At 43.3% G+C, this 24,574-nt stretch overlaps 1 protein-coding gene and 1 long non-coding RNA gene across 2 annotated transcripts; both read left to right on the top strand.

The window, feature by feature from the left end:
• The first annotated feature begins 5,433 nt into the window (after window positions 1-5,433).
• Window positions 5,434-9,211, top strand: LOC136506808 (uncharacterized). Its single transcript, XM_066501705.1, has one exon. It carries the CDS (start codon window positions 6,214-6,216, stop codon window positions 8,923-8,925), a length of 2,712 nt encoding a protein of 903 aa, XP_066357802.1. The 5' UTR covers window positions 5,434-6,213; the 3' UTR covers window positions 8,926-9,211.
• A 1,299-nt stretch (window positions 9,212-10,510) lies between these two features.
• LOC136509615 (uncharacterized) lies at window positions 10,511-24,076 on the top strand. The gene is made up of 4 exons (XR_010772401.1): window positions 10,511-10,907; window positions 11,554-11,711; window positions 23,322-23,478; window positions 23,979-24,076. It is a non-coding gene; the product is annotated as an uncharacterized lncRNA (long non-coding RNA).
• The last annotated feature ends 498 nt before the right edge of the window (window positions 24,077-24,574 follow it).

Here is a 24,574-nt window from a genome sequence, read left to right on the forward strand (position 1 = left end):
CAGTGAGTTGGAGCAAGTGGCAACGCAATTTGCAGCTAATAATCCTGTACTGTGTTAGTACTAGGGAGGAGGGGATGGGATCTTTTAGGGGGTGTTTGGTTTCATAGACTAAATTTTAGTCCATGTCACATCGGACGTTCGGATGCTATTTAGGAGAACTAAATATGAGTTAATTATAAAACTAATTACATAGATGGAGACTAATTTACGAGACGAATTTATTAAGCCTAATTAATCCGCCATTAGCACATATTTACTGTAGCACCACATTGTCAAATCATAGACTAATTAGGCTTAAAAAATCGTCTCGCAAATTAGTCACAATCTGTGCAATTAGTTATTTTTTTTTATATTTAATACTTTATGCATGTGTCCAAACATCCAATGGGACATGGACTAAAATTTTCCTGTAGAAACCAAACACCCCCTTAATCTGATTTGTGAATTGGTATCTAGGGGCATTATTTTAGTGCACCAGGATCTGACTGGAAATGAGGTCTGTCTGCCCTACATGAGCTGACCCTGACCTAGGAAGTCAGTAGTCTTGTCTACGCAGAACCAATTGATCCACATTGGTACATTTTTCTTTTTCTTTTTTAAAATAATATGTAGTTTTTTAGCATAAAAATAATATGTAGCTGAGCAGATTGCTGTTTTATTATCTACTCGTATCCTGAATTCCTGATAGGTAGTGCCCCCTTCAAGAAAAGATGCAATTCTAAAATAGTATCGGGTTAAATCTTCTCAAGTTTGATCAAATTTATATAAAAAGATATTAATATTTAGTAATTAAATATGTATCACTATCATTAGATTTATCATGAAATATTATGTACCTATTTGAAATTATAAATGCCGATATTATTTTTAACTTAATCAAAGTTAAGATAGTTCGACTTGGTCTAAATTAGAATCGCATCTTTTTAGTATGGGGAGGCTTTTACTCCTTGTTCCAGTACATATTCAATTCCAGGGATAGGGAAGCAAAGGCATAAATAATTGGAAGGTACAGCACCATGTCCTGGAGTTTATTTATCTCTCACTTAGACAGAAAAATGGGTGAAGTTTTAGGCTTGAATGCGCAACCAATAACAGTTGGGATTTTATTACGGGAATGGACTAGGCGGTGTTTGGTTGTTTAGTCGTTACTAAAATTTATGTCACATCGAATTTGTTTAGATATTAATAAAGAGCATTAAATATAAATTAATTATAAAACCAATTACATAGATGGAGGCTAATTTGTGAGATGATTTTTTAAGCCTAATTAATCTGTCATCAACATATGTTTACTGTAGCACCACGTTGTCAAATCATGGACTAATTAGGCTTAAAAGATTCGCCTCGTAAATTAGTCGCAAGTTGTGTAATTAGTTTCGTAATTAGTCTATATTTAGGGCCTGTTTGGGACTGCTCTGCTCCACCTTTTGTCGCTCTGCTCCTAAACTTTCCTGCCAAACATGTCCAACTCCACAAACTCTGCTCCCAAAAAAAGATGGAGTTTTGGTCCAACTCCATGTTTTTCGCGGAGCTCCTCAGAGGGTACTCCACAAACCAGCGTTTCGTATGTCCTCGTGGAGTTGGAGGTAATTACCCGCAATTGCCACTCGTTACGCAAATACCGGTTCGTTCTATTTCCTCCCGTCGCCTCTCTCTCCTCTGCTCTAGCCCGTCCTCCCCAAACCACCGGCGAGCGGAGCCCTGGCCGCGCTCGGCCCCTCCGCCCCTGGCGAGCGGCGGCCCGCCCTCGCTTGGCCCCGCCGCCACCGGTGAGCGGCGCCCTGGCCACGCTCGTTCCCTCCACGGCAGCGCTAGTGGCGGCCGCACGCCTAGCACTCTGAGCCCCCAGCAAGCCGCGTCCGCAGCAACCGCACCTCAGGCAGGCGGCGCGTCCCCGACGGCCGCGCCCCCGGCGAGCCGTGCGTCCCTGGCGACTGCGCCCCTGGTGGCCACGCCCGTGGTAGCTGTGCCCTGGGCTTGTCCGCGCGTCCCCGGCCATGCCCCAGCAAGCCACATCCGCATTTTCACCATCCCCGGCGGCGCCCTTCTTCATGTATGCATCTTCTTCCTTTCTTGTCTTTGCGTGGCTCATGCGCCCCTGATGGTCGCGCCATGGCCGCTGTGCTCTCGGCAGGACAACCGCTCACGCCCAGAGGTTCTCCACGAGCCCCGCTGCCTCTGAGGACGACCTCCACTTGCTCGCTTCCTACGACGGCCTCCAGATCTCCACAAGCCCCGCTGCCTCGGATGGATGTGCCAAGGGCATAGAAGGACATTCCACCAAAACCTCCTGTTACCGAAGGTGGAGCAGCTGCATACCAAAACAGTCACATTTGCTTCAGGAACTCCACAGTGGAGCTACTCCATGGTAGAGTGGTGGAACAGAGCAGAAAAAATTGGAGTAGAGCTGTCCCAAACAGGCCCTTAATACTTCATGCATGTGTCTAAATATTCGATGTGACAAGAATTTTAGGAGCGACGGTAGAAACCAAACAGGGCCGGGGAAGAAGAAAGAACACACTACTATCTTTCTTTTTTTTAATTCTGATAAAGGAGGTCAACCGGGGGCCAAGGATCCCCTGGAAATTTCCATTCATTAGAATAGAATGGAGTGGCCCTCTGAACCCTGGAAGGTCCAAGTTAAACTACAAAGAGAGGGAGGTTTTAAAAGGATTACATTACAATAATCGAAAAGACTGTACACAATGACTTATATCATCCTGCCGTCTTGTTCGGCTGATGCTGATACGATCGTATACGATCATAGATTATTACTGCTGGCTGATTTGGTGTAAGAGAAAAATATTGTTCTGACTAAAAATTTACGATCGTTACGACCAAGCAAACAGACGGCTATCTCTACACCAGAGTGTACAGTGTACACCGCCTCCTGCGTCCTCCTTGCAAGCGTGGAAAGCCATGTCTGTGCCTCCAAAGGCGCAATCAACAAAGGAGGTTGGGTGATGGTTGATTGATGTACAGTTCTTGGATGGCAATATTCCAACTGTAACGGATTCAGCATTCAATTGAGTTACCGAATCGTATAAACAGTTCTCTTCCAATTATGATTTCAAAAGATTTCACAAATTTATGTGAAAAAATGCTATCCTTACTCTAGCAAGCAGGTAATACATGAAAAGTACTAGGAAAACATCTGAATTACGAAATTCTTGTGATATTTCAGTTATCCTCCTAAAGCATAACTGCAAGATTTGACAAGAAATTGACTTTAGACCCAATGGACAAAAGACGAGATTCAGACGAGGGCATGAGGCCGAGGACGAGGGCATGAGGCCGAGCAGAAACTCGGCCGGTTCGTTGGTTAGTTTCTGGACTGATTTAAGCTAGTTAATGCTGGTTTATTGTGAGAGAAAAATACTATTAACTAACTAATTTAGATCGGCTAAAACCAACCAGCGAACATGCTACTATTGCCATCGTTCAGCCTGAGTGGCAGCATGGACGATGGATTATTGGATTGGATGGGGCGATGAAAAAAGCTCCCTTGGCCGATTGGATGGGGCGATGAAAAAAGCTCCCTTGGCCCCGAGCCTTTTTGGCGACAGCTCACTGCTTCACGAGGCCTATGCTATGTGGCCATTTGACTGTCCACTGACACGCTGGATTCTCTGTGCAGCAGCAGCTAGGAGTAGATGCACACACACACACGCCTCACCTGACCTGATCCATCCATCCATCCACATCACGAGTGTCATGCCAAGTTGACAAAAGGCAAAGGAAACAATAGTCATATGGATCGATAAAGATAGGCCCATGGCGTGAGACGACCAGAATCATGAAATGGAAAACGTCAATGGATAAACACACAACACCAAAAACACTGTTTGAATGTCAATGCTAGCACTACTAAGCCTGGTTTAGATTGGGGTTAGGAATCCGTATTCGGCACTGTAGCATTTTCGTTTGTATTTGATAATTATTGTCCAATTATGGCCTAACTAGGCTCAAAAGATTCGTATCGTAATTTACAATCAAACTATGTAATTAGTTATTTTTATCTACATTTAATACTCCATGCATGTGTCCAAAGATTTAATATGACGGAGAGAGAGTGAAAAAACTTGTAATCTAAACAAAGGCCCTACAGGTTTTCAATGATGAAAGTCAATGTCAGTTTGGGGTAGGAGTAGTTCTCACCATTAAAATTCAAGCTGATGGAAACAACACATTCGTTCTAAGGAGTAAGGAGTAATGACTATCTAACTTTGGTGGGACCATCTCAAAGATAAGGAGCTCCTTGAACAGATACAAACTTGTTGTATGCATTATTATAACAAATCATCATGAAGTGCAAGAAAAGCAGCACGAAACTAGGCGAAAAGGCCAAAGACAGCTCCACAAATCAGTCAAGAAGACGATCATTGTGGCATGCTTTTGCTTTAACCCCATAGACAAAAAAAAAAAAACTGATGACCAATAACACTGCATTTCAATGGGGAAAAAGTTTCCCTAATAACAAAAAAAGAAAAGGAAAAGTCAATGCACAAGCACTTGTTTGGATGCAGCTGCTGCTTTACAGCCAGCCCACTCTGTTACTACACACTGTAAGGTAGGGCCCAGGGGAAAATTAATGCTACCAAACCAAACACTTTGTTTTTACTTGTGCGTGTTTAGTTCGCGAATTTTGAGAATTTAGCTATCGTAGTACTTTCGTTTTTATTTGGCAATTAGTGTTTAATCATGGACTAATTAGGCTCAAAACGTTCGTCTCGTAATTTCCAACCAAACTGTGTAATTAGTTTTTTCCCGTCTATATTTAATGCTCTATACACGTATCACAAGATTCAATATGATAGCTACTGTAGCACTTTTTGAAATTTTTTTTAAAAACTAATCAAGCCATTGGTGAAGATAGTACACTTGCAAACAAACGGCGGCCCCTAAAATAGTGACTGTCAGTACTTTATTACTCCAGTCCCGAGCAAGAGGTAGGAGGAGGACGGAGGAACAACCAGAAAGCGAGCAAGAGGTAAGAGGACGGAGGAACAACTTAGAAAGCAAATAAGGCCAAATAAGGCCATGTTTGGTTTCTATGTACGTTACTAAAATTCTGGTTACATTAAATATTTAGATACATATATAAAGTATTAAATATAGATTAATTACGAAATTAATTATATAACTTCCGACTAATTTATCAGACGAATTTTTTAAGGCTAATTAGTCCATAATTTGACAACATAGGATCTGTTTGCTAGGAGAAATTATATAAGAATTTGGATGGTTTGGAGAAATGCTGGAGAAATTTGTGAGAGAAAAACACTATTCTAGATGAAAAAAGAAGCGGATCAAATCTGGTTTAAGATCACATGAATAGGACATTAGATTAATTAGATTTAATGCTTTTTATTAGTATTTAATGTTGGTGATGGGTGATGTGCTGCTGCCTGCTAGTAGCTCTTGCAAAGGCAATGAATGCAACCTCCTCTTCATCATGACGCGCTGCATTTAGTGGCATTGAAAACACCTGCAAGGGGTTTGGTGAGTTGAGAGGAGCTAGGGTGTGTGGCTGGGAGCTGGTTTCTGCATCTGCCTCTGAGCTCGGGTTTCTTTCTTCCTCATCTGTGAATCGAGCTGGACTCTGTTCTATCTCCTGTTTGTATGTAGGAGTAGCTGTAGATTTCAAGAACTATTCAGTCATATCTCACCCCACCCCATTCCATTTCATTTACCAAGCGGTTCTTGCTGAACGGCTGGAGTGGCGGAAAAAGTGGAGTCAAATCTTTTGTTTTTCTCTGCTTTCTTTTTCTCCCCTTGTTTGATGCTGTGCTCTTTTCTTTAATTTGAGTTCTTGATCCTGCCAAAAGCAAAAGACCTCACGTTTTGTTTGCAAAGATGAGGGGTGTCCTGGCATTTCAAACCCTCCCCAATCCCTCCCACCACAAAGCTCGAATTTCTGTCTGCAATTTCCTCGCCTCTCAATCCCGTTCCCTCCACGAAAACCTCAGATTTCCACGCCCAGTGCTCCACCACCGCAGTTCTTGATTCGCCCAGAACCAGCTACCCAAAGATCCAGTTTTTCCTCCCGAAACTGCAGTTTTCCTGCACTCGTTGGTCCAAAATCTCCCCATTTCGCACGGAAATCTCGGGGGGTTTGCCCACTCCATGCCTCACTCCGCTCGTTGATCCAAACCGCCACCGGAAAGCTGCGATTTTTCCGCCGGAGAGCGGCGTCTTCTCGATCCGAGGCCCATGCATCTGTCGCTATGGAAGCCGTTATCCCACTGCGCCGCCGTCCTCCTCGCCAAGAACCACCGGCGCCGTGGCGGCGGGGGCGGTGGGCACGGTGGTGGCAGCAACGGCCACCGTGACGACCCGTCCTCCTTCCTGCGGCAGCTGCGGGACGCGCTCGACGCAGCGTCGGAGGATGGCTCCCTCTGCCCGCCGCCAGACACCGCCGGCGCCGATGCGGACGCCGCCGTGTCCCGCTCCCGCTCCCTGGCGCGCCTGCGCGCGCAACGGGACTTCCTCCGCGCCACGGCCCTTGCCGCCGCCGCCGGCCCGTTCCGGTCTCTCTCCGACCTCCCGCTGCTCCCCCACGCCATCGCCACCTTCATCGCCATGTACCCGGACTACGCCTCAACCGCCGATGTCGACCGCCTCCGCGTCGACCATTATTCCCACCTCGACGCCCCCGGTGCCGGCAGGGTCTGTCTAGACTACTGCGGTTTCGGCCTCTTCGACTCCAGTTGGGATTCCTCCTCGTCGTCCTTCACATTGCACGAGCTCAATGCCAATTTGAGCAACCATGCGCTCTATGGCGGCGCTGAGCCCGGCACCGTGGAGAATGACATCAAAGAGCGCATCTTGGAGTACCTGAATGTGCCAGCCAGCGAGTATGCGCTGGTGTTCACAGTGAGCCGTGGGTCAGCGTTCCGGCTGCTTGCTGAGTGCTACCCCTTCGAGACCAACCGGAGGCTGCTGACCATGTTCGACCATGAGAGCCAGTCCGTCAATTGGATGGCACAGAGTGCACGGGTGAAGGGTGCCAAGACGCTCACTGCATGGTTCCGCTGGCCAACACTGAAGCTCTGCTCAACGGAGTTGCGGAAGGAGATCGTCGGCAAGAAGAAGGGGCGGCGACGGGATGCTGCAGTTGGTTTGTTTGTCTTCCCTGCGCAGTCTCGGGTGACCGGCGCCAAGTACTCCTACCAGTGGATGGCGCTGGCGCAGCAGAATGGGTGGCACGTGATGCTTGATGCTGGTGCACTTGGCCCTAAGGACATGGATTCACTGGGGCTCTCCCTATTTCGGCCAGACTTCATTATAACTTCGTTCTACAGGGTGTTTGGTGCAGACCCAACTGGGTTTGGTTGCCTTCTGATCAAGAAGTCAGTAATTGGGACACTGCAGGGGAGAAATGGGTGTAATGCATCAGGAATGGTGAGGATTGTTCCAGTGTTTCCACAGTATCTCAGTGACTCAGTTGATGGTTTTGATGCATTTGATGGGCTTGAAGATGATGCAGGCGTTAACAAAGATGAAAAGCCGTCTTCTAATGCTCAAAATGGGTCGCAGCTGCCAGCATTTTCAGGTGTCTACACGTCTGCTCAGGTTAGAGAGACTTTTGAGAGTGATCCTGGTCGGGACAGCAGCTCAGACAGGGATGGGGCAAGCACCATCTTTGAAGAAACTGAGAGCGTCTCTATGGGTGAGGTCATGAGGAGTCCAGCCTTCAGTGAGGACTGTTCATCAGAGAACTCTTTCTGGGTTGATGTTGGCCAGAGCCCATTGGGGTCAGAGAAGTCTGGTCAGTTCAAGAAAGGGAAACTGGGTTCACCATTACCATCTTCTTGGTTCAACGGAAGAAAGTGTAACAAGAGGATGTCCCCAAACTTAACTTCCAGGATATCTAGAAGCCCACTTTATGATGGTCATGTGATTTCCTTTGATGCAGCCGTGCTATCAGTCTCGCAAGATGCAGACTGCCTCAAGGAAGACCCTGAAGAAGAAATTTTTGAGAATGGGCGGAGAACTCATTTCAGGCAGGTTAGTGAAATCCAAGAGGAGCCAGAGGTCGAAGAGGTGGCATGCCAACGTGCTATGAATGGTGGTGCAGAGCACAAAGAAAGTGCGATAAGAAGGGAGACTGAAGGGGAATTCCGGCTGCTGGGAGGTAGGGATGGCAACAGCAGATTTACTGGGGGGCGACTCTTCGGTGTTGAAGAGATTGATGGAGGTTTAAGCATGGGGCGCAGAGTTTCTTTCAGCACGGAGGCTAATATCATTGCTGACAGGCTGAATCGGGCCTCAGATGCTGCTGAAGCTTCTGGATATACATTCCGTGATGATGATGGTTGTGCAAGTGATGGATATGATGATGCTCAGGACTGGGGCAGGAGGGAGCCAGAGATAATTTGCAGGCACATTGATCATGTTGATATGATGGGACTCAACAGAACTACTCTTAGGTTGAGATACTTGATCAATTGGCTAGTAACTTCACTTTTGCAACTGAAGTTGCCAGACTCGAAAGGTGGTGATGGAGTCCCTCTTGTACACATCTATGGTCCCAAGATTAAGTATGAAAGGGGAGCAGCTGTTGCTTTTAATGTGAAGCAAAATGATGGAACGTTTGTTAATGCTGAAGTTGTTCAAAAGATTGCTGAGAAAAACGGCATATCTGTTGGCATTGGTTTTCTCAATCATATAAAAGTAGACATGAACCAGAAACAGTTAAATGGCATGCTCGATATACCTGAGGCTTCATTTTATAAGAATGGACGCAGAGACAATAAAAAGGTGACCATAAGAGTTGAAGTCGTGACTGCTTCACTTGGCTTCCTTACTAACTTTGAAGATGTTTACAAGATGTGGGCTTTTGTTGCCAAGTTCCTTGATCCTTCATTTCTTGAAAGTGAACGCCTCACCATTGCTGCTGACCACTCAGAAGGACAAAATTAAGCATGACATGTAACATAGCAACAAAAAGTGAGAGGAAGGTGATTTCTCCTTCTGTTGAAGCATATGTTGTCTTCTATGCTTTCAAGGGGTAATCAGTAGTGGATTTAGCAGATTTGTTTATTCTTTGCCTAGTTCCTCGATATGAGTCATATGACTTGTTTTTATTCATGTAGAGTTTGCTCAACTCAAATATGTACCAGCAGCTCATCAGTAGAGCTCTTTCCCACGGAACAATGTCTGTAAAGCAGCTCATTGGAAATGAAATAGTTTGAGTGGTTTTGTGCAAGTTCAATTTAGTCAGATACTCAGTCTCAGATGTGTGTTCGTAATGTGGTTTTTACATCTTAGCAAACATTTCATTTTGGTCAACTTATGTGCGTCTCTTGCTTAAAATTTGTGATCTGAAAGTTTGAATATGTTCTGTGGTCTGTGGATCCTCATAACATATGGATGTTGCTGAATACTTCTTATCTGTTCATAAAGTAAAACCAGAAACTTAGAATGCTGTGAGTTTAGGTTCCAATATTCTTCCAATTTGCATCTAGGGCTGCTTAATCTGCACAGTACATGTTTAGGTTTCATAAATATAATAGTAAAACATCCAGTTGGGTTTGAAGTTTGAGTGCAGTACCATTGTTTTCTTTATGAGCGCTGAGCAAATATCAACCACATATTGCCTGTATTGTATTATGCCATTTAAGTTTCTTGTGATCACATAGAAACAGGATATTTTTTTAATGTTATTTTTTTATCACAATGAAAGTTGAATGCCTTGATAACTATATTCTAGGATGTATAGTCAGATGCTGCTGTTTCTGCAGCCTGGGACCATCTTTGTTCAATGCAGCCCTGAAGTCTTTTCATATCCTACTGTCAGTCCATGGCATACACATTCCTAGGATCCTCTCTGAAATGGAGACGGTCTCATGAATTCATGATATAACATGGAGAAGGTCTGATACAACCTTAATGTTCCCTTTGTGCTAATAAACCAAAATCAGGAAAGCAAACTACAAATTTGTTTTGTGCTTTGCTTTTAACTATCCAGGAAAGGTAACTCCTATTTGAACTGTTCCGATTTCAGTTTGTTCATGACTTTTGATGGTCCCCATTCACCGCAAGGCGATACTCTGGAACTTTATTATAGTTCCCACTCTGTGATGCCATAATATAGATCCAGGTAGTGGTCCCTTCTCCTTTATGCTAGTAATCAAAATTTTGAAGCTCATACAAATTACTGTCTTATCTGTGTTAGATACTTAGATGCTAATGCTCAGTTGTAATTTTTTTGGGATGCTCAAAGAATCTGTGATCTCATGGGTTTTCCTTCCAAGTACAAATGATGGAGTATACGAAGTGAACTTGTGATACTTAAAGCAGACATAGTTTGCTCTTGCCTAGTCCACCTTAGTACATAAGGGAGATGTGAATCCGGAAAAAGGTGATTGATGTTTTCAATATTTTAAATTTGAATTGTATCCCATGTAGCATTAAAATAGTTAACTTGGAAACTGAGTTAACAATGGATTTCAAATGAAGGAATTTTATTGGTTCCAAATACATTTTTTTGTTTCATTTCAAAATCTTCAGTTTTTTCCAGTTTAGTTGAAGTAAGGCAATGTCATCATAGGTTTGAAGTCTTTGGCACAAACTGTCTGTTTCTTACCTGACCAGGGCACCAGGCCTTGCTGATTCTGCCATGCCATGCCTTGCACTGCTCGCTCAATATGACAGCCAGAGGTGCAGAGTTGTTCAGTCTTGTTGAAAGCAGAGATGTTCGAGCTCTATGGCTGAAAGCCCTGGATGATTCTTTTACTAGCTTACTAGGTGTCTATGCTTTATCGATTGATTTGATGCTTGATAGGTCATGCCTTTGCTCAGTCAATTTCACAGTTAGAGATTCTGGGATATCTCCCAATGTCAAGCAGTGTGGTGTCAGTTTCTCAGGGTACTAAACAGAGGCACCTGGAGGATCAATTCAGGTCTGTATCTCTCCGTTCCCTCATCCCTTCATCCCATTCTTCTCGTTTGCATGGTGGGTGTTATTAGTTGCACAAATAAATTTCTTTAAGTGTCTGTTAACTGTTTGGAAAGGGTGGACTGTGGTCAGAGGCGGAGGGAAGGGGGCACCCCCCCCTAATCCTCCAGTTAAAACAGAAGAACACCTTTGATTCTTATGCTAATTATTAAGGCGTATTAAGTGAACTTGGACCCTCCTGCCAGCTAACCAATGCTTTGTTGTTGACAATGGTCCCCTCTATATCAATTTTCTGGCTCCGCCCCTGACTGTGGTCCAAATTCAGAAATTCTTAAGGTTTAAACAGTTTGAAGTTGAGGTTCCTAGAGCTTGAGTGTTGAATTTGGGTGATTCCCCCTTATTTCTGTGATTTTTTTACTTCCACTTTTGAAACCACTGCTTTGAAGTTGTGAGTTTTAACAGTTGATGTCTTGCAATAGTCCTGGCAATATCTTGTTTTGGTGTCTTTCATTGTATTGCAACACTAGAAGACAAAATCTACATCATCATTTTTTTTAGAAAAAATGATTCTATTCAATTTCTCGGTAAACAGTCTGTAAAACCTTACCGAATCAAAACACCCCCTGCGGACTAAACTTTTATGTCAGCAGATTCCTTGCAGCTTTTGGTGCTTGAAAGTCAATATTCTTGTACCAGTAATCATGACGGCCCTATATCTGGAGTATGCGACTATGCTGGGGGCCGGGGCTTTCCATGACTAGTTTCGAAGCTGCCTCCTTATGGAAGTTGTAGTGCTTCTTGGCAGGAGGTATGGGCCTCTTGTCTTTTTTATCATGAAGTGTTCGCTGTCCTGCATTTATGCATCCTTGAGGTAAGGGCCTCTCGAATATGCACTGAGAGAAGACATGGATTTGATTAAATGCATTTCGTGAAGCACTAGTTCTTTGAATGCTTTTAGCTATCAGGGGTGCCCTTTGATTTATTTGAAATAAGACTGCTGTTGGCAGGTTTTGATGACCGTTTATGCCATTGCAGTAACTAAGAGTGCAGTCTAAAACCTAGAACCTTATTTTGATAAACAACTACAAAATGAGTATTTTGAATAAAAGGTATAATCATAAGCACAAGAATTTCAACTTAACATGCAGGCAAAAAAGTTTAGCAACTTATATGATCAAAATTTAAAAGTCAAAATCTAGTGCAAAACATCATGAGACATGGGCACTGCCATAACTTTAGCTATGTTTTAAACAAAATATATATTGAAGATACTTGAAGGTACAATGCAGAGGGAGTCAGATGAAGACTTGCAGCAGACCTCTGATATTTTGGCCTGTGCAATCAAAGACTTCCCGTGTACCTATTTGGGTTTGCTGCTGACCTTGAGAAAGCCAACTAAGGAGGTGTTCCAGCCCTTCATTGACAAGGTCGCGGACCATCTACCAGGTTGGAAAGCTTCACTGATGAATAGAGCAGGCCGTTTGGTTTTAACACGGGTGGTTCTGACAGCCACTGTAATTTACCTTCTGATTGCGGTGGATCTTCCCAAATGGGTTATCAGAGCCATTGACAAGAAACGGAGGGGATTTTTATGGAGAGGACAGGAAAAGGCTAATGGAGGAAATTGCCTGGTAGCCTGGGAAAAGGTTCAGAGGCCTTTTGAATATGGAGGGCTAGGCATTCACAATCTGGAATATTTGGTTGGGCACTTCGGATCCGCTGGCTTTGGGCACAGAAAACAGATCCATCAAGACCTTGGGCTGGTCTCACCATTCAGGTACCACAAAAAGCTCAAGCCTTGTTTCATATGGCGGTTGATGCAATAGTTGGAAATGGGGACACAATTTTATTCTGGTCAGATCGCTGGATAAATGGCAACACTATGGCAGAAATAGCTCTCAACCTTTATAAAGCCATCCCCAAAAGGGTGGTGAGATCAAGGACAGTAGCACAAGCTCTAAATAATAGGGTCTGGGCGTCTGACATAAAAGGGGCTCTCACTGTCCCAGTTCTGATGGACTATTTTAGGATTTGGGACTTGTTGGATAGAGAAGTTCAGGATCATTTTCGATGGAAGCTGACCCAAACTGATACATATAGCAGCAAGTCCGCTTACGAGGCCTTCTTTGTTGGTTCCATAAAATTTGCAGCATGGCGAAGAATCTGGCGGAGCTGGGCACCTCTACACTGCAAATTCTTCATTTGGTTGGCATTAAAAGGAAGGATCTGGATGGCGGATCGCCTGGCCAAGCGTGGGCTGCAACACCCAGACGCCTGTCCTCTGTGTGACCAGGCACAGGAAACAGCCCAGCACCTTCTTTTATCATGCGTGTTCACTCGTCAGGTTTGGTTCTTCATTTTCCAATATCTGAACCTGGTCATCGACTTGCCCACGGCTGAGTCCTCTAGTTTCTCGGCCTGGTGGTGCAACACCAGTTCCAAAAGATATGCGGAAAGGTTTGAACTCTCTCATCATACTTGTGGCCTGGGAGGTTTGGAAGCACTGCAACTCCTGCGCAATGTTTTCAAGTCGTCCAGTTGAACCTAGTCGCCATGGGACCGACCAAGAGACTAATCATGATTAGTCGTCGACCAGGCCGATTAGTCGAGCCTAGTCGACCCCTGGTCGTCCTATATATCAGGACATATATGTTAGAATTCTAGGCATATTTCGGTATATTTTAATTCCAAAATTAAACATGTAAAATATTATTATGACTATGTTGAGTGATTCAGTGACCAGATAATATGTGCTAGTGTTCAAGTTTAAACAGCTAATAAACAAGAACAAATATGTGGTAGTGTTCAAGTTTAAACATCTAATAAACAAGAACAAATATAAGCACAGATGAATTAGGTTGTACCCTGAGGCGGGGCCAGTGCCGAAGGCACCGGAGGCGCCGTTACCATCTGGACTAGTCATACTAGTCGTGGGAAGCCTCAGTCGATGCAGTCGTACAACAATGATGCAGGAAGAGGTCGTTGCACTGCAGTGTCTCGAACGGCCTCCAGGAAGAAGAGGAAGTAGTCGATCAGTGCTGCGCCTCGGCCACCAGGAAGTAGTTGTTGTAGTCGATCGGTGCTGCGCCTCGCCCATCAGGACGTAGTCGATCAGGGAGGGAGTGAGCTGTCGCGTTCAACGCTTTCCAAAAACCTTATCGCCTGCCTATCCCGAGCAGGATCTCTGGCAGAAGGCGAGGTTCCGGAGGCTCTGCTCTCGCCAGAACTTGTGCGTGCAGTGCTGACGATGGGAATACAAGAGCGCAGCAGAAGACAGTGGGAGAAGAGAGAAGTCTCCTCAAAGGAGTACTCGGTGCTCGTATGTATTTCAGGAAGGAAGAGGAGAGTGCCTTATATAGACGAGCAGTGAGGGAGGGGAAATGAACCTGGACGCCTGGCATTCAGCACCGTCATCAATTTGCGGCAATCAATTTAGTAACCGTTGGAATATACCAGAGATTAGTACGTAGCCGTTACTAGAATGAATTCTCTCAATTGACGACTCTGATAACCGGCAAAAGATTCACCGTACTGCATCACGTCGCTTCGCTCGCTCGGCTCGGCTCGGCTTGGCGCGTCGCCTCGCCTCGCTCCGTCCAAGCCCGGCTCGGCGAGGCGAGCTAGTGCGCGCGCGTGTGGCACGCCAGTCTCCTTGATTGACTTTGCAATAGGTGTACTCAGAGTCCACCATTTAAGTCAGTTAAGATCTTCCTCAAATCCACTTATCTCTCTAGCATTTATTGGTGGGCTTTTAATTCTTGAATTGAATAAATAAATGGGCCAGCCCATATATTCCAACAATCCCCACCAAGAATTTCAAGCCACACCAAAAATGCTCTCAGATCCACTGTAATCTTTGATATACCAGTATTTGATGGAGACTGTTAAGTTAAACTTCCATCTAGAACTAAGGCTACACTTATTCACAACTGTACGATGGACTATGCCTTAATTGACAGTCTTGTGCAAACAAGTTTGACTAGAGTCCTTCACTGATACTAGGCTACGAAAGCATCCCCGCGGTTTGGAGCTTATAAGTCATACTCCAGGCCTTTCATGAGTTTCTAGAGATCACCCACATCTTATAGACTATGACCAGTAGTCAGACTCATATAGGTACATTCTTCAAAAGATATTCTATAGGACAACATCTTTGCTTCAAAGAAACAACTACCTTGTTTCAAAGAGACCACTCGGAATGCATTAAGGTATAAACCAACCTGCCATACAGGATTGAAGAGAAATGCATCTTTTACTAGAATGAGCCTATTCAAAGGTTCTCTTCTCTCAGCTAGACTATAGCTTGTTTCACCATCCTACTTCATGGTATCTCCGATCACATAGAATAGGTTACCACTATAGAATAACTCACGTGGGTCTCAAGCCCAATTCCATAGATGCATTGTCTATCACATTTCATGAAAGACCCTTTGTAAATTGATCTGCCAGATTCTTAGCTGTTTGAACATAGTCCAAAGCTATAACTCCGGAGTTTCTCAATTTTCTGATAGATTTCAACCACCTCTTGACATGCCTTGACGACTTCATGTTGTCCTTTGAACTGTTCACCTTGACAATCACAGTTTGGTTGTCAGAGTTCATTAGAATTGCCGGTATCGATTTTTCAACTATCGGCAAGTCCATTAGGAGTTCACGAAGCCACTCAGCCTCTACAGTGGCGGTGTCTAATGCTATGAGTTCGCTTCCATTGTTGACCTCGTTAAGATGGTCTGCTTGCAAGACTTCTAGGAAACAGCGCCACCTCCAAGTGTGAATACATATCCACTTGTGGCTTTTATCTGATCAGCATCAAAGATCCAATTTGAGTCACTATACCCTTCAAGTACCCTTGGGTGACCAGCATAGTGAATCCCGTAGTTCACAGTACCTTTTAGATAGCGCATTACTCTCTCCAGAGCATTCCAATGATCATCTCCCGGATTTGAAACAAATTGGCTTAGTTTGGTCACAGCAAACGAGATGTCAGGCCTTGTAGCACTAGCCAAGTACATAAGTGAACCAATAATTTGAGAGTATCTCAGTTGATCTCTCATTATCCTTTTATTTTTCCTTAAAATTATACTAGCATCATAAGGTGTTGAAACAGGTTTGCAGTCACTATAACCAAAGCGACTTAGAACCTTTTCCACATAATGGGATTGCAAGAGTGTAACCCCACCATCACCTTCTCTTACTAGTTTTATATTAAGGATAACATCAGCTTCTCCCAAATCTTTCATCTCAAAGTTTTGAGACAAAAAGTTCTTGACTTCCTTAATCACATTAAGGCTTGTCCCAAAAATCAATATGTCATCGACATATAAGCACAATATCACTCCTTCACCTCCACCAAAGCGATAGTACACACACTTGTCGGCTTCATTCACAACAAAGCCAGCGGACGTAAGAGTTTTATCAAACTTCTCATGCCACTGCTTAGGAGCTTGCTTGAGGCCATACAAAGATTTTAACAGCTTACACACCATTCCTTCTTGACCTTTTGCTACAAACCCTTCTGGCTGATCCATATAGATCTCCTCCTCCAACTCTCCATTTAGGAAAGCTGTCTTAACATCCATTTGATGGATGAGAAGACCATAAGAAGTTGCTAGGGAAAGTAACACTCGAATTGTGGTCAATCGAGCAACAGGTGAATAAGTGTCAAAGAAGTCTTCTCCTTCTTTCTGAGTATAGCCCTTAGCCACAAGCCTTGTCCTTGTACTTTTCAATAGTACCATCAGGCCTAAGCTTCTTCTTGAACACCCACTTGCATCCTACGGGTTTACACCCATAAGGACGTTCTACGACTTCCCTAAGTTCCATTAGACATAATAGAATCCATTTCACTCCTTACATGCTTCCTTCCAATAGTCAGCATCAGGAGATGAATATGCCTCTTCAATGGTTCTAGGGGTAGTCATCCACGAGGTATACAATGAAATCATCACCAAAGGACTTTTCAATCCTTTCGTCTCTTGCTCTTTCTGAGAGCTTCATTGTTATCCTTCTCAGGATTTTCCACAAGTGTAGGTTCACTGTGTTCTATCACATCGGTAGAGATATCCTTCTCGATAAACTCTTGCCTAGATGAACTTGTTTCATCTCTCATAGGAAAGATGTTCTCAAAAAATGTAGCATCTCTTGACTCCATTATAGTACCAACATACAAGTCAGGTACTTCTGATTTTACTACTAAAAATCTATAGCCAACGCTGTGAATAGCATAACCCAGAAAGACACAATCCACAGTTTTAGGTCCAAGCTTACGTTTCTTAGTTATCGGCACACTAACTTTTGCCAAACAACCCCAAGTACGTAAGTAAGAAAGTGTTAGCCTCTTCTTCTCCCATTCCTCGAATGGCGTTATTTCTTTATTCTTTGTAGGAACACGATTTAGGACATGACAAGCAGTCAATATAGCCTCACCCCACCATTCCTTGGATAGTCCCGCTTGTATCTAACATGGCGTTAACCAAATCAGTTAGAGTGCGGTTCTTTCTTTCGGCAACCCCATTTGACTGAGGTGAGTAGGGAGGCGTCCTCTCATGAATTATACCATGTTCCTCGCAGAATGAAGTAAAAACATTTGAGAAGTATTCGCCACCACGATCCGACCTAATTCGTTTGATCTTCTCTCTAGTTGGTTTTCTACTTCAGCTTTATAGATTTTAAAGTAATGTAATGCTTCATCTTTTGACTTCAACAAATAGATGTAACAAAATCTAGTGCAATCATCTATCAAAGTCATGAAATATTTTTTACCACCTTTTGTCAACACACCATTCATTTCGCACAGATCGGAATGAATTAATTCTAAAGGTGCCAAGTTCCTCGCCTCTGCAGCCTTGTGAGGCTTGCGAGTTTGTTTTGATTCAACACAAACATGACACTTAGAATTTTTGACAGAGGTAAATTTTGGAATTAAACTCAAATTAGCTAAGCGCGTCATACAACCAAAATTAATGTGACAAAGCCTCGAAATGCCAAACATTTGATTCATCAACATTAACAACGTTATTCACACCTTTATTACAATCATTAGACAAAGACAAGCGGAACAAGCCTCAGCTATCATAACATTTTCGAATAAAAGTACCAAACTTAGACAGAATGCATTTATTGGACTCAAAGACTAACTTATACCCATCCCTACACAGTAGAGATCCGCTGACTAGATTCTTCTTGATAGTGGGGATATGCTGCACGTTCTTCAATTGCACGGTCTTTCCCGAAGTAAGCTTCAGATTGACCGTACCAGCACTAAGAACACGTGCATGTGATCCATTTCCCATTAACAAGGAGCCAGTCCCTCCGACCTGGTAAGAAAAAAACAAGGAGATATCAGCACACACATAGATATTAGCCCTCGGTGTTAATCCACCACTCGGGTGAGTAACATACTGAAAGAACTGTAGGTAATAAATTACCGTACCCCGATGTTCCTCTAGCCTCGCTTATAACCATGTTGGCAGACTTCCTGCCTTTGCGATTCAGGACACTGTGAAGCAAAGTGATCCGGACTCTCGCACACAAAGCAGACTCACTTCTTCTTCTTTTTAGCCGGTGCAGTTGTTTGTTTAGTCTTTCCTTGGTTCTGCGGTGGCTTCTTTCTCTTCTTTTGGGAATTGGAATTGTTCTTCTGAACAAAGTTGGCACTTGAAGCTCCAACAATTCCTTTTCCTCGTGTGTCTTTTGCTCTCGCCTTCTCTTCAACATCAAGAGTCCCTAATGAGATCAAAGATACTGAACTCTTTCCTCTTGTGTTTTAGAGAAATAGCAAAGTCCCTTCAAGAAGGTGGCAGCTTAGAGATAATAGCTCCGGCCACAAACTTGTCGGGCAACACACAAGGAATCTCTTTGCTGCAGTCTTTGAGATCTTTTGATAGCGCCTGAATCTCATGAGCTTGTTCAACTATAGGACAGGTCTTCAACCATCTTGTAGTCAAGGAACTGCTCCATGAGATACAGCTCACTGCCAGCATCAGACACTCCAAACTGAGCCTCAAGAGTTTTCCCACATCTCTTTGCCAGTTGGCAGCGAAAGGTACGTGTCAATAAGATTTTCAGCTAGAACACTTATGATGGCGCCACTGGAAAAAGCTGTCAGCACGATCAAAGGCATTTGCATCCTCTGACGTGCTGCCCTCGGGCTTTCCGGCTACGACATGCATAACGTTCATGGCTGTCAACCACAACGTAAGCCTCTCACGCCAACGCTTGTAATTGGAACCATCAAATACGTTTGGCTTAATGGACGCAGCAAAACTAGATACCGAAAGCCTATCAACAATATAAGGTTTTTGGATTGTTAGAATTCTAGGCATATTTCGGTATATTTTAATTCCAAAATTAAACATGTAAAATATTATTATGACTATGTTGAGTGATTCAGTGACCAGATAATATGTGCTAGTGTTCAAGTTTAAACAGCTAATAAACAAGAACAAATATGCGGCAGTGTTCAAGTTTAAACATCTAATAAACAAGAACAAATATAAGCACAGATGAATTAGGTTGTACCCTGAGGTGGGGCCAGTGCCGAAGGCACCAGAGGCGCCGTTACCATCTGGACTAGTCATACTAGTCGTGGGATGGCCTCAGTCGATGTAGTCATACAACAATGATGCAGGAAGAGGTCGTTGCAGTGCAGTCCCTCGAACGGCCTCCAGGAAGAAGAGGAAGTAGTCAATCAGTGCTGCGCCTCGGCCACCAGGAAGTAGTCGTTGTAGTCGATCAGCGCTGCGCCTCGGCCACCAGGACGTAGTTGATCAGGGAGGGAGTGAGCAGTCGCGTTCAACGCTTCCCAAAAACCTTATCGCCTGCCTATCCCGAGCAGGATCTCTGGCAGAAGGCGAGGTTCCGGAGGCTCTGCTCTCGCCAGAACTTGTGCGCGTAGTGCTGGCGATGGGAATACAAGAGCGCAGCAGGAGACAGTGGGAGAAGAGAGAAGTCTCCTCAAAGGAGTACTCGGTGCTCGTATGTATTTCAGGAAGGAAGAGGAGAGTGCCTTATATAGACGAGCAGTGAGGGAGGGGAAATGAACCTGGATGCCTGGCATTCAGCACCGTCATCAATTTGCGGCAATCAATCTAGTAACCGTTGGAATATACCAGAGATTAGTACGTAGCCGTTACTAGAATGAATTCTCTCAATTGATGACTCTGATAACTGGCAAAAGATTCACCGCACTGCATCACGTCGCTTCGCTCGCTCGGCTCGGCTTGGCGCGTCGCCTCACCTCGCCTCCGTCCATGCCCGGCTCGGCGAGGCGAGCGAGCGCGCGCGCGTGTGGCACGCCAGTCTCCTTGATTGACTTTGCAATAGGTGTACTCAGAGTCCACCATTTAAGTCAGTTAAGATCTTCCTCAAATCCACTTATCTCTCTAGCATTTATTGGTGGGCTTTTAATTCTTGAATTGAATAAATAAATGGGCCAACTCATATATTCCAACAATATATACCTACTGTATATATACCTTTATATACTATATAGTATACACAATAAAGCAAGCATCAAGACTACATTAGTGTTTGGCTGGTGACTTACTTGTGGGAGTTGTTTTCTTCTCTTTTCTGCCATGTCCAGAGGTCCATATTCCTATCCCAAACTCTATTTCTTTGCTGACTTGCTGCTGGAAGCCTAAAATACCAAAGAAGACCATAATTAGCAACACTAATGTAGTCTTGATCTTGACACAGCTCAATAGCAACACTGCTGCAGTAGCAAATAACTAGCATTTAACAGTTAGCACATAGCAGACCATAGCAGTCACACAGCCAAGATATTACATAACCAAACAAGTTCAGTACACATAAGCTAAAGTGTTCGACACAGAGTCACAAACATTGACATTTAACAGTACAAAAAAAGTAGGCAACTAGTCATCTAATTAAGCAAATCAACATTAAAAGTAGGCGTGAGCCTGCGTGCCTCCTGCTTTTTTGTGTCTATTCTAACCCTAACAGACCAACTTGCAAGCCCAATAGGCCACATATAGGCCTGGTTAAACAGGCCCAAAAAACAGAGCAACCAAACTAGTCGTCCCTGTCCTGGTCGGACGATTAATCGTGATTACTCTTCGATTAATCGGACGACCAGCTTTCTGATCGAGCTGGTCGCCTCGGTACCCCAAATCGGTCACTAAGGACCGATAAGGATGATTAGTCGCGATTAATCACGATTAATCGGATGACTTGAAAACATTGCTCCTGCGTGTTTGAAGGAGCACGTCCAAGCATCCAGATACTACTCCAAACAGTGGCAAATGAGAGCTCTTTGTGGTGTATGGCTGGGGCCTCAAAGCTCCAGGAGCTCCTTACTAGGTCGTTGGTGCTGGGCACTTAGGTGCCTTGGCTACCGGTCAAGTCTGCGATTTTTTGTTGGCAATTTTTGTTTTCTGTTTTGGTGGGTGTGTTGGTGTGCAAGGATTGGGGGGGTCTCCCCTAATCTTTTGTATTTGTTCACTTCTTTCTTAATGAAATGACGCGCAGCTTGATCTCCTGCGTAGTTCGAGAAAAAAAAATGCAGAGGGAGAAAAACTATAGATATATAAAAAAAAGGGCAGACCTAGTGCCGGAGGCTCCCACATGAGTGGGGTCTGGGGAAGGGATAAACCGAGACAAGCCTTTCCCCCGCAAAATCTACGGAGAGGCTGCTTCGAACCCACGACCTGGTGACTCAGTGAGACAGGTCTCACCACTGCACCAGGCCTGCCCTTCTAGAAAAACTATAGATATGGATGAGAAAAATATATAGAGTAATTGATACATTTATCATAACATGATAGAGATTAAAGAGTGTCTATGTTAGATATTTATTAGAAAAATAAAAAAGAGCACAAATATAAATTACTTTAATTACTTGTAAACATTAAATTTATCCACAAACTTCTAATACCTATGTCTCCATAGATTATAGCTCACAGGAGCTTGTGTTAATATACTAGTTGTATTAGTTCTCAATACATCTCTCGAATATGCAGAAAAGTTGCATGTAAATTGATTAAGACGAAAAAGGTACAAAGAACCGACACCAAATATTTTTTTTATTCAATGCTTACATAACGAGTGAAGCAGTTTTGTGAAAGTGAAAACAAGGTGGTCATCATCATCATATGTCTGCAACCTATGGCAGAACCGTGGCTGATTCTGATCTGATCAGTGATCACTGAGTTGTCACACTTGGCACTTCTCACTCGGTTGGCAGCCAGAGATGCTGGAGAATCTCTGATGATACCTTCAACTTTTTATACTATAGTACTGTAAAATTGTTCAGTTTAGTTGTTAGCAGATTTTATATATTCATTCAAAGGTTCATGGAAGAAAACACTGCTGTACTCGATTAGGCCAAGTTGATTTGACCCTGGTGACTGGACATGCCATGTTCTGTTCCATCAATTTCTCTGTCAGAGATGCTGTAAAATCTCCCACAGGCCACAGGATACTGAGAGGGTGTTTAGTTGGGCGAATTTTGGATTTTGGGCTACTGTAGCACTTTCGTTTTTATTTGGCAATTAGTGTTCGATCATGGTTTAATTAGGCTCAAAACGTTCGTCTCGCGATTTCCAATCAAACTGTGCAATTAGTTTTTTTTTCCACCTACATTTAATGCTCCATGCACGTATCGCAAGATTCGATGTAACGGGTACTGTAGCACTTTTTTGGAATTTGGGTGAGCAACTAATCACGGGCTGAAGCAGTGCAATGTCATCGTCTTCATTGGGATAAAAAGAGCTCAGTTTCAGTTCAGTTCTATTCCTCCCCTCTTCCCTATCATTAATGACTCTTTTGTACCAAGTGGGTTTTAATCCACATAAATAATTATTTTAGTGTTATAAGTTCGGTTACCTAACTTTAGGGCTTCCCATTACTACGAAGACCTTTGGGGTTTGGTTTGCCACTCTTGAATGTAACCCATTAGTTCATCAACCCATGCTTCATCGATAAATATAGTAGTATAATTAATTAAAACTGATTGTCTTCACTCTCTTCATTTCCTAATACAACCAATTTGGATAATCTATAATTCCCATCCCGTTTGTTGTGATAAATTTACCAATTACTCTATATATGTTTTCATCCTTTGCATTGTACCCCTGTAAGTTTTTATTGGTGCACCGAGAACCCGCTTGCAGAAGAACCGCTTCTCTCTTGCTCATTGTTTTCCAATTCATTTGTTATTGGTTGCTGCATCTATTTGGATATTAGCATTCTCCTTTATAATAATTTATTTAGTATATGAAACGAAGTGTCACTAGCATATTTCATTAGATTCCTCGCAGCCTTTGGTTCTCACTAACTCTAGATTCCCAGAATCCCAGTGGAAGTAATCATGCATGCCATTCTTTTTTGTGCGTCAATATTTTCAGTAGAAGTTATGATTACCTACATTGGCTAATGTGCTAGAGAGAAATCACAGGAACGCAGGTACAGTATCCACCATGTAGGTACTAGGCAATGTGAGCCTGTGAGGCTGGCCTTGCCCTTAAATAGTCTGGACTGGAGCTGGAGTTTGGGCATCTGGTGTTGAGGCTACTTTTCTGAAGGTGCAACGACTTGTGGAGCTCCTTTCCAAGGTTAGTGGCCTCTTCATCTTTTCTAAATCTTGATCACCTAATGAAGTTCGTAATTTGCTTCTGGCCGGGTACCCATTTTGATTTTTTTATTTGGCCTGAAAAATCTGAATGTTATGCGTAGTCAGGAGCACAAAAAAATGTTTTTTGTTTTGTTGCAGTTGCATTACCCTACAAACTAAAATTGTTTTGAGTTATTGTTCAGTCAACATGATGTTTATGTATCTTTCTCCTTTTTGGGGGCAAAGGAGCAGCACTGAGCTGTGGGTCCTAAAAATATTTGATTTACATCCTCACAACTTTGGTACAATGACCGACCAACTACTTATCATGCTATATTTGCAACATACTTGCTGCGGCTATCATTATAATTCTGAAAAAATGGCCGATATATTTGGGTTATTTCTCTTGTACTTGCTTAGTCAGGTTGTGCATGAGTAGGGTAGGTGCATGCATTGGATTTAATATTCCCCTAATAGCTTCATCTCAAATTACATTATTAGGAGAGGTGGTAGGATGAGCAAATCTGGGACAGTCTTCAAAGAGTGCATTGCACATCATTATTGGCACCACATGGATAATCGGAAGCGTTTCGTCAAGATTATGATTGGTCATTTCAAAAATGGGGTGGTAAGACATTCTCCGTGACCCTGTTCGTTGCAATCTTGTGCACAGATATGTTTCTTTTATTTTCGCAAAAAAAAGAGATCTTTTATTTTGATGGAAAACCAGAATATTCCATTTTTGAATCCAAACGTGAAAACTTTATATTTATCCTCTAACCACATGTGCTCCCAGAGTCCCAGTCCCAGTTCCCTTAAAATGAATGATGTAGAAAAGGATTCTCTTGAAATTAATGATGTAGGAAAGGCGACCACAATATCAACCTGGCTGTTAGAAAACTACAGGTGTGATGAATAGGCTTACTCTATATGCTCTAGTCATTGGTTCTGTTTGGACTGGCTGTATGCACTTATCTGTAAGTGCAGAGATCGGAATGTTTGTTTTCCTTTATCTAAAAAAAGTCAGTACTGATTAGTAGCTGTGGTGGTTCCTGGCCCATTTTTTCACTTGTATTTACCTCAGTCATTAGTGTTCA

This window comes from Miscanthus floridulus, chromosome 15 (genome assembly GCF_019320115.1).
Source record: "Miscanthus floridulus cultivar M001 chromosome 15, ASM1932011v1, whole genome shotgun sequence".
NCBI classification, from domain to species: Eukaryota; Viridiplantae; Streptophyta; class Magnoliopsida; order Poales; family Poaceae; genus Miscanthus; species Miscanthus floridulus.

Bases quoted from the DNA above. Each gene is read 5' to 3' on its own strand.
- LOC136506808 (XM_066501705.1), top strand. From the start codon at position 6,214: ATGCATCTGTCGCTATGGAAGCCGTTATCCCACTGCGCCGCCGTCCTC.